The 11,153-nt window shown below is 36.4% G+C and overlaps 1 protein-coding gene across 6 annotated transcripts in view; it reads right to left on the bottom strand.

Annotated features, from left to right (window-relative positions):
- Positions 1–246: 246 nt before the first annotated feature.
- Positions 247–11,153, bottom strand: part of LOC119642860 (glutaminase liver isoform, mitochondrial) — a 35,837-nt gene continuing 24,930 nt past the window's right edge. For 3 of the 6 annotated variants that reach the window (XM_038042156.1, XM_038042158.1, XM_038042159.1), the window contains 6 exons: positions 3,573–3,812; positions 3,252–3,509; positions 1,979–2,094; positions 1,639–1,919; positions 817–1,563; positions 248–750 (listed from right to left, as the gene is read on the bottom strand). In XM_038042156.1, the coding sequence (XP_037898084.1) occupies positions 634–750; positions 817–1,563; positions 1,639–1,919; positions 1,979–2,094; positions 3,252–3,509; positions 3,573–3,812 (1,759 nt within the window). In that variant the 3' untranslated portion in view covers positions 248–633. Of the gene's footprint in view, positions 751–816; positions 1,564–1,638; positions 1,920–1,978; positions 2,095–3,251; positions 3,510–3,572; positions 3,813–11,153 lie in introns of all 6 variants that reach the window. The other 3 variants (XM_038042155.1, XM_038042154.1, XM_038042160.1) reach the window with 3 other exon arrangements.

Here is an 11,153-nt window from a genome sequence, read left to right as displayed (position 1 = left end):
TCTTTTTTTCCCCTTCATATGCAAATAATGTTTCTATTACGCTGGACTATAACTTAAGTAAATTAAAGGAGCTCCCAGAACTTGTGCATAAGGACAACGTTTTCGGTAAAGTATTATATTTGCTTACACACGCCAACAAATGGATTTTAATAAATATCAATCAATCAGTTTATTTTACAATATCATTTAATATCATTTAATGTGCGACGAAGTAAATTTAATATTTATCTATTTTTACATAAAGTAAGATAAATCTTAAACTAGAAAATTGACAAAGAAAAATATGAATTTAATTTCAAAAATATACAGACATAGATCTCAAGTTACTGATGAAACACGTCTTTCGCACACCTTGCAAATTTTCTTAAAATCAATAATACTATTTTGAAAACATGGAGACGCTTATTAAACTTCAAAATACGGAATCAATGACAATTTAAAAATTTGTGTAGACTGAGAATGTTGCTTATTGTCACATGTTTTATTTTTTACTTTTAAGATACCGAAATAACAACTCCAGCTGCACAGTATTGTAAAAATTATTTTAACTATAAAAAAATATCAATAATACTTTAGAGTAGGCATTTGCAACTCACAATCTGGAAATTATGTTTTTGGAAAGGAAGATATTGTTCAAAGGCCTGGTCGAGTACTATCATCTGAACCGCTACTAGTGCTGAATTCCTTAGGCATCTGAGTGGCGGTAACGCTGCGATCATATTCACTGTTCAATTCATCGGTTAGAATTTCCTTTAGAATATTTTTTAAGATCGATAGAATTAAATATATAATAAATTAATATGTTTTTAATCCAACCTCGTCCGCGTCAGTGTTTTTAAGTACAATCTCTGTTTTCACATCTTCACCAGTATGGGATTTCTCCGCCCATAATTTTAAGTACTCTACAATTTTGTAATGGCCAAAGTTCTCGGCTTCATCTATCGGACGATTTCCCCAACGATCTTTGGGATTGTGTGGCACATGGCATTGTTCGAGGAGGAATTTCACACAATCTAAATGTCCCTCTGAAGCCGCCAAATGCAAGGCTGTGCGACCATCGTAATCGGCCAGAGTGATATCCATTCCAGACAAACGATGTCTACGCAAAGCGGTGACATCGCCGCTCGCAGCCGAAAACAATAAGTTCACAATGGACAATCCCTTGGTCTCGTAACGGTGCTTTCGTGGATCTTTTTTATTGGAAGCGTGTTTCAAATTATCGTAACGGTGGAAATTAAAAACATTTACCAATTCCTCACAGAATTGCATACCACGCACCGAATTACCTAATTGGTCGAGGGGCGGAGACCATGTGAAGATACCCATAACATTGGGTATAACTAACATCATACCGCCGCTAACACCAGATTTGGCAGGCAAACCAACTTTAAATGCAAATTGCCCAGAGTAGTCGTAAGTCCCGCAAGAGTGCATGATTGATAAGACATCGCGTACTACCTCCGGACGAAAGACTTTTTCTTCGGTCGTAGGGCAAATTCCACCATTAGCTAAAGTGGCGGCTATGACAGACACAGATTCGCAATTAGTTTCCATTGAACAACACTTGATTGTTTGAACAACAATTAGCACGTTAATAGACAATAAATTTTCTATGTAACCATATATATAGCAGCTTACTTGGAAATAAAAATCCATGACTTCTTTCAAATTAGTTTGTTTTGGATAACATTTATTTTCCCGCATGTAAAATCCTAAAGCATAATTACGGTCGGCTGCTTCTCGCTCCGACAAGAAAACAGCATTGTTGAAACCAATGTTTTCACCACCCGATAAACGTTTAAACCACGACATAGTGTAATCGAATTTCTCGGCTGCTGTCATCTCTGGTTTTATTAAGGCTTGAATCAAAGAACATGTTAATATAGCACCCGCGTTAATCATCGGATTATGAGGCTTATCTGTTAAACAGACAATAAACAGAAAAATTTTATCATTCGATAATTAAAACGGCGCTTACTGTTATAATCCAAGACTAATTCATTAAAATTACGACCGCTTGGTTCCTGCCCTACATAAGAATGCACCAGTTTAGCACCCAGTTTCTCCAAAGCTATAGCATAAGTCAGAGGTTTGCTAAAAAAAGAAAATTTTAATATTAGTAACGCTATTGAGTTCAAAAAACGTGAATAACAAAAAATTAGAGTTTTCTACGATGCCATTGGAAAGGAAATATATACAGTAAAACCTCGTTATTCGCGAGGGATACGTCAATCAATGTTCATAAAGAAATCGCCAAGCTCATTTGTCATTCTTAAACCTTCACTAAGACTTTCCAAATTAAATGTCACGTTTCCAGTGCTTGTTAAAGCCTGTTAAAGTCGGTTTCAGTCAAATCTTTATCTTGCGATTCAAGCAATTCCTGAATGTGACTTGATTCTATCTGTTCGAAGCCATCTCGTCCTATTCCATTCGCGATTTCGGCTATGTTTGCGGTCAAAGTTTGAACTTGCACATATTCTTCGTCATTTCCCGCAGTCACAACAGGCCACGGTTTTTTCCTGCATGACTTCAATTTGTGTGGCTTCAGTTCTTCCAATGATTCTTTTATGTTTACGACACATTTCGCTATGTCAAATTTCTACCTGCATTCCATAACATTCATATCAGGATTACATTCCATATTATCCATTATTATTTTGAAGATTCGTCTAATGAAATAGAGGCTGGATTATTCCTTGGTTCTTAGGTTGAAGCAAAGCCGTCGTGTTGGGTAGTAAAAATGTCACTTTTATATTTCGATGCATAGTTTCAAGTGCGCGAGGATGACCTGATGCATTGTACAAAATTAGAAGTGCTTCAAAGTCTAAGTTCAGTTTTTTTAAATAAGTTTCAACTTCAGAAACAAAACAAATCCGGAACCAGTCACAAAAAATCCGCGAATAAAGAAATTTATAGCCGCGAATATGGGAATTGGGTCGCATTTTTTCCATCCGCGAATAGTGGAACCGCGAATAAAGGAAGCGCGAATAAGGAGCTTTTACTGTACTCATTTTCTCTATGCCTAATTACACGCTGCTCCACTCTCGCTTACGTGCAGTGAAAAATATTAGCACTTTCCCAATTTATTTTTTGATTTTACAATCGACCTTCAGAAATTTCAATTGCTATTTGGAAATGATGATGCTTATACTTTGCATCTTATTTGTAATGGAAATACGTATTTAGACCTGATTTGTGTATAAACCTAACTTACATCAAGGTGAGTTTAGCATTAACTCAAATCAATTTACCTGCAACTTTGGAGTGTGAATGGAACATCAACGTCACCAATAGAATAACGTTGCCCATCTATAGTACAAATGCTAACACCCCATGAATCGGGACTATAGCGAGCCAGTTGCGGTATGTAATCGGCCACTTTCCCCGCAGCGAATGTCTTACATTTCCAAAATATGTCTTCTACATCTTTTACAAAGCCCGAAAAATCCGGAATGATAAACTGTTGTCTAAACGCTTTAGCAATTAAAACAATATTTTGCGCCACCACACTGTAAACAAAAAAAAAAACTACTGGATTAAAATAAATTAATTCTTTGCAGAAGAAAACTTACGCTTTAAATGTCTCACGATTAAGATTTTGTGTTTCGGGCGATGAACCCGATTCATAGTTGGCCAGCTTATGAACTTTCTTTAGATTATCCATCAACTCACGAATGCGCGGGTCATTACGTCGTATACCGGTTGTCTTAAGAGCCGCCAAAAATTTACCCATTGAAATGAAACCCGTCTCTTCATTATAGAACATATCAAACAAAACATCCTCCGCATTGCGTTGTTCTTGCTCGCGATGACTGCAATTTTTTAACGAAAGAAAACTTAACAAAAAATACTAAAATGGTAAATTACGTATATTGATTATGAAATATTTGCAAAGACAAACACAAATATACCACTGAAGCATATATCATCGTGGAGTAAGGAGTAATTTGGGAAAAAATAATATCAAGATAAATTTTCTTTTATTTCAGATATCGGGTCATGTCATTTTTATTTAAAAATGATTTCACGTATAAATGATCACCCTTTATTTTATTCTGTAAATATTCAATCCAGTTTTGTCACCTTTTTACATAAATTTGCTTTGAGCGTGCTCTAACACGTAACGTCGTCTGGCAACTCTGCGCGCGGTATAGTCGTCTATATTTTGTTTCGGCAATTAATATTTTAATTTTTTGTTGAATTTCGTGGCTATTCTGCCTTATAGTGTATAATATACTTTGAGAAGAAAGTGAGTGAATTCAAAGTAAAAGAAATATTTTTTCCTTTACGCTTTGATTCATTTGATTTTTGCAAACAAAAATTTTGAGCTCTGATATAAATCTCTCTTTTTTTTTGTTTTCTCTCTTTTTTCTCTGTTATTTTTTCGCTGTTTGGAGTTTGTGTTGCTATTGATCGCTCGTTACAGTGTCAACGTAACAGAGAAGTTTTGCACAAATTTGGTTGATAAATTTTTATGTTCAGGATTTGTTTTTAGTGATTTTTGTGTCCGTTCTTCATAATCCATAACTGTCTTTTTGACTGGACATGGAGTGTTTATATACACCTTGTCGGGCGAAATCGGGCCCAGATTCTGATAGATTCGTTTCTTGTTGGCTCTGCGAGCGCTTTGGTCATGCAAAGTGTGCCGGTATTCTCGGCCGTGCTGCTGACGCAGTCGCTGACCCGTCTAAAGGCTTAAGATGGTCATGTCCTGACTGTAAGCAGCGGGACATTGATTTTTATAAACTTTTCACGGAGACCCGTTATGGTTTCTCGGAATTGAGTAGAAATCTCGGCTCCTTGTGGGAAAAGTTTGAGCTCATTAAGTCTAGGTCTGATGAGTGTCGCTTTATTGGACACTCATCTTCTACTCGTAGCGTAGCGTGTGGGACGTCACCTCTGGCTTTCTCCAAATCTAATTCGTTGGTACAAGTTACCGCTCCCTCTAACTCTAAAATGAACAGTAATGTTTCCGATATTGCTGAGTCGGTTGGTAGCAAAACAGTTACAAACAAACCGGCAAGTCCATCGGTTTTAAGCTACGCTGAAGTGGCAAGGGTATCTCCGCCCAGAGCCGCCGCTCACTCTAATCAAGCGCCACAGCCTAAAAGTAATGAAAAGAAAAATAAATCATCCTCTCCTCCTGGCTGTTCACGTGTGAATGCTGGTCCCCAGACTGGGCAAGACTCACAAGCTGCAGGTACAAGGGCGATAACCCCATCTATATTCTCTCCAACTCGAAACTCTCCTACCATGTGTCAAGACTGGCACCTGAAACTTCGGTGGATAACATAAAAAGTTATCTGGCGATGAAAGTCCCATCAGTCAACTTAAAACATGTTAGCATCTTCAAAATGGCTCTTCTTTTAAAATATTAGTTCCGACTGAAAACAGTGATATGTTGTTAAAAAATCACTGTGGCCAGTAGGATCCTTAATTAAGGAATGTATCCCTCGAGATCGTCCCCGTAATACCAAGGCAATAGTCTTGTCGCCTTCAAAAAACTAATTGTTTCTTCAGGCCCACTATCTCTCATTTATCAAAATGTTAGGGGCCTAAATTCGAAAATTCGTTCCACTCTTCTAAATTCAGTGAGCACGGAAATTTTCTGTTTGGCCTTTACTGAAACTTGGCTAACACCCGATCTTCATTCGTCGGAACTTTTTCATAATTCTTTCCAAGTCTTTAGAAATGATCGAGTGAATCGCATTGGTGGTGGTGTATTAATTGTCATATCTGCGTCAGTCCCGTCCAATTTAATTGAATTTCCCACTTCTCCTGACGTTGAATTTATCGCTATTCGTGCGAATATGCCTGATAAACATCTATTTATAACCTGCTCCTATATTCCCCCACATTCTGATATCTCCATTTACAAGAAACACGCTGCCCTCATTTGTGAAGTGGCCAAGCGGTCTAGACCCACCGATTTGGTCGTTGCATTGGGTGACTTCAATTTGCCTCAAGTCACTTGGCGTAGCACTGATAATTCTGGCTGTTTGGTTCCTACTTCAACGTCTGATAGGGCTGTTGTGTTCTTTAGTGAATTGTTTGATCATAATTTGGGTCAATATAATCGTACCCCTAATTTTAATAGTAGACTACTTGATCTCTGCTTTGCCAATTTTCCCGAGATTTACATAAATCGTTGTCCACCTTTTAGTTTACCTGAGGATCCTTATCATCCATCAATATGCTTATCCTTTCATCATATTAATGATGGTTTGTTGAAATGCCTTAATGTGCCAAATCAAACTTTTTTAAATAATTATTATGATTTTCATAAAATCAATATTGTATTACTAAAACATCGTCTTTCACATTTGACGCTTGATTTCTCAACCCGTAGTATTGAACGCTTATTGTCATCGTTCTACAATACATTACATCTAGCTATTGCTGCATCTGTTCCGATCAAGCAGTGTCGACCTCGAAGCAGGTGTCCCCCGTGGTTTAATAAGACAATTAAATATCACAAGAATAGAAAAAACTCGCTATTCAAAAAATATTCGAAAAGTGGCTCTGCGCTCGACTATGTCGCTTACTCGGTGGCGAGGCATAGATTTAACTCCCTCAACCATCATTATTACTGCAAATAACTTCAGTTCATTAAGTCCTCTCTGTTTGCTAATCCTAAATTCTTCTTTAAATTTGTTAACTCTAAAAGAAAAATTTCCACATATCCCTCTCATGTTTCTTTTAATGGCTCTGATTCCTCGGATGATTTTGAAATCTCAAATCTATTTGCTGAGTATTTCCGACGAAACTTTCCGATTGCTAATTTCGATTCATCAGCAAACTACCCATATCCTATAACTAACTCGGTTTCAATACCTAACTTGGTTATTTCGGAAGATGACGTTTTTAAAGGGTTGAGTTCTCTAAAATACAGTTGTTCGCCTGGACCTGATGGAATTCCATCATGTGTACTTAAATCTTGCGCTGTCGAGTTGTGTGGTGTGATCTCAAAGACTTTTAAGATGTCCTTGTATTAGGGTGTTTTCCCTTCATGTTGGAAGAGTAGTTTCCTTATTCCTATCCACAAGAGTGGAAGTAGACAATTTGTTGAGAACTACAGAGGCATAGCCAAGTTGAGTGTCTTGCCCAAGTTGTTCGAGCGTATTGTGACTCAGCATTTGGCCTTTCCCATTAATTCGTATATTTCACCGCACCAGCATGGCTTTCGGAAAGGGCGATCTACAGTCACCAACTTGTTAGAGTTTACCTGTCATGTTTTCAAGGCTTTTTCTAGTGGATCCCGCACAGATGTTATTTACACTGATTTAAGCAAAGCATTTGCTATGGTTAACCATAGACTACTTGTCTTTAAACTCCAAGCCCCTGGTTTCCCACCCTACTTAGTGAAATGGATAAGCTCTTATCTGCACAATAGATCCTTCAGAGTTTTGTTTAACTTCATCACCTCGGATGAATTCCCCGTTACGTCTGGCGTACCTCAAGGAAGTCACTTAGGTCCCATTTTATTTAGTTTACACATTAACGATCTCCCATCGATGGTTAATTCCAGCCAGATCTTAATGTATGCTGATGATGTGAAACTGTTTTCTTCCTTCTCTGTTGAATCGCAATCACATCAGCTTCAAGGTGATTTCGATAATTTTGTTGCATGGTGCTCTTTGAATCTTCTGAAACTAAATCTGAGTAAATGTAAGAAGCTTTCATTCTCAAGAAGAAAGTCATTCATTACTCAGTACTTCATAGATTCGCATAAGTTGGAGGACGTCGATTCGATTACAGGTTTAGGAGTTCTATTTGACCATAGGTTACGTTTTAACTTGTATATTGAGCTCTCGATTAGCAAAGCTAGATCCGCGCTTGGTTTTATAAAAAGGTGGTCCAAAGAGCTTGATGATCCCTACATTACGAAAAGGCTGTACATGTGTTTGGTTAGACCCATACTCGAGTATGCCTCAGTTGTATGGTCTCCTTCATATAAGTGCTACGTAGATTCAATTGAATCTGTTCAAAGGCAATTCTTGCTGTTTGCCCTTAGAAATTTGGATCCGATTGCCTCTCTTCCTCCGTATGAAAATAGGTTGCTTCTGCTGTCCCTACCGTCTCTTGAGAAACGTAGATTTGTTCTTGGCGTTTCCTTTCTAATTAAAGTCATAAATGGTGCCATTGACTCGCCTTCATTACTTGGTGAAATAAGCTTTAATGTCCCTAACCGCTTCTCTAGGCATTTTATCTTGGTTAAGCTTAATCAGAGTAAATTTAATTATGAGCTGTTCAATCCGCTCAGAGTCGTTGGCAAGAACCTAAATGACGTCTAACCCTTATTCTCGTTATCGGACTCAGGCTTATGCATGTTTGCGATGGCTTAGGGGTTCATTTGCAATTTGGTCCTGTACCGGTTGTAAGTGCGCTCCTATGCTGATAGTGTACATGCTTTTTTTTCTTTTTTTTTTCTTCTTATTTGTTTTATTATGCTTATACTCAATTTTATTATTAATTAATATAAGTTTTGCATTAAGAGCCAATTGAACTCGACTGTTATTTGTTTAGTTGAGTTTCTAGTATAAGTAGAATAAATAAATAAATAAACACGTACAAACGCGTAATTTCTTGAAGATCATTGTTCGTGGTTTATTGATGTAACGCTCCAACGCAACCGCAAAATGAAAGGTCTGATGTCGCAAGAATATGCGTTCAAATTTTTGTATATTTTTCTGCTATAAGTTATGAGTAATGAGCAAAAAAACAATTTTTTATTCCTTTGAAAAACAGAGGTATTCTCAGTTTGTGTGGTCCTGTGGGCGTGTCCATCGGCCGATTCAGCCCATTTACAATACCAACCTGAGTGCAGGAACTTCCAATGTTTCTGCAAAATTTGAAGTCGACAGCTTCATTTTTGGGCCAGGAGAATGTTTACAATCAACATTATACAGACGGACATACAGTTAGGTGGACTTGCTTAAGTCGATTTAGAATTTGATACTGATTAATAATGTATATACTTTGTATGGTCTTTGATGCTTCTTTTTAGGTTTGTGATAAAATGAATATACCCCTCATCCTTCGGTGATGAGTATAGAAATGCACTCGAATACAGGTAAAACGCTTGTTTAGATTGAATTAACCTTTTAAAATTGTTTTAAAATTTTAGTAAAATACTACAAAGAAAAATATGCAAGAAAATGTAAATATTCGGATCGTTCGATATACCGTCAAAAAGACACTGCGAGTTACTTTCAAAACTGTTTAAAATTTAATAAATTTTTTCCTACACAGATAACTACATTTATTTACAAGTTTTTCTCTTGTTTCTTCATATTTTCGTATTGTTACAAAAATCACACATTTAAAAGCGGAAAAAGTTATGAAATGCTTTATCGGCACAAGGTAGAACCATTCGACACATTATTCAAAGAAAGCATTTAAAAAATTAAAAAATTTCAGGCTTACATCCAGCATTGGTTACCACTATTCAAAACAGCAAGGGAAAACAAAAGCAGCTGAAGCGTTGCAACGGTTGTAAATACAGCCAAACCTGTTTTTGTGCGGTCTTTTTTATGCGCTTTTTTGTGCGATTTTTTTTTTGTGCGATTCTTTTTTTTGTGCGGTATGTGAATATCGACACATTGAATTTCGCCGAGAGGTTAGGTCAATTTGAACTGTGTTGGCATCACTTCTTTTGCTATCAGTGGGTATGTACACATTGCAACAGCCATTTTCATACCTATTGCATCAGGTCTATGAAGCTTCCTTTTGAGTTTTGCAAACGTTTTGACGAAATGAGCCCGACCTAATCCTTCAGTGGAGGTTATCCAAAATCTCACTCGGCTTGCTTAAAAGTTACAGACACTTACACAAAGTTAAATATTTGCAAATCGTCGTAAGAAATAGATAGACATATAGATGCGCCACAAGCCATAGGAAATCTTAATGAACGTGGACACTGAAACCGACTTGACGGCTCATTTGCACTTGTAAGTGTTCAGCTTTGACGTTACTCTCATATACTTCATATTTATCTAATACATAGTTCTACGAAAACAACTAAGAACATTACAGTCGGCTCAGGCCGGCGATTAAATATCCTTCACCACATAGTGTAACAAGTTTTTTATTTTTTACAAATTATAGAACACAAAAATTATATTTTGTTTCTATATAAAGGTATATTTTTCATGTGCACGTTTAGAAGGAAGCTGGCCCAAAACGCAACCTAACACAGTGCAAGTTTAACCCTTACATGGGGGCAGGATTCAAAAGTAGGAGTAGATGGTGCAAATTTTGTAAGGTTCATTTCATTTTAGTTAATTGCTGACCTTTTAACCATTAAGACAGGATTAATATGCGCGTTTTGAACTACGACGAGTAGTATTGAATTATGTACATTTTGAAAATTTCTCCTTGTTTAAAATTAGAAATTAAAATTTTTTTAAATGTTTCAATGTGTAATTTAATTATTTATTTTGTTTGGAAAGCACTTTCTTGCTATTTCGTAAAGCTTTGACATATTTTCTAAGTGATCCTTTTTTTATGCGGTCCCTCTCTACCGCATAAAAGAAATTTTCTTTAATATGCTGTGAAAAATTATTTCTTATAACTATTTATGAAGTTTTTGAATATTTTTTTTTGTGCGGTTTTTTTCTGCGGTCCCTATCTATCGCACAAAAACAGGTTTGACTGTATAAATTGTTTTAGGCAAGACATTTGTAAAAGGATCTTAGAAAACTTATACTTCAGTGGTACGAATTTAATCTTAGAAATAAACATGAATAAAAAGGTAGACATAAACGCAATATCGTAATAAGCCGTTGCTACTTTACAATGTTATTAAATGCAAAAAAAAGATTAAGAATTTCTCTAGGAAATTTATTTTTATCCGCTCCGCTTCCAACTCATAAACTACAAAACATGCACGATATAAATTACCACTTTTCTTCCACAAAAAAAAAAGAAAACCAGTCACACTCACAGAATGTTACAGCGTATAACAATTTGCTTTTACCTTTTTTTTTAGTCCTTCTTAGGATAGCGGTGATGAACTCACAACCGAAAACAATTTCCTTACTGCTTAATAATTAGATGCGTGTTAGGGCACTTGTAATCTCACGTTGCTGAGACAACTTTTAAATTGAATCATGAAGTAGTTTGCAACTTCTTTATGAAATACCTTATTTAGA

The sequence above is a fragment of the Glossina fuscipes genome, unplaced genomic scaffold (genome assembly GCF_014805625.2).
Source record: "Glossina fuscipes isolate IAEA_lab_2018 unplaced genomic scaffold, Yale_Gfus_2 263, whole genome shotgun sequence".
Classification (NCBI taxonomy): Eukaryota; Metazoa; Arthropoda; class Insecta; order Diptera; family Glossinidae; genus Glossina; species Glossina fuscipes.
This window is presented reverse-complemented; position numbering and strand designations above follow the sequence as displayed.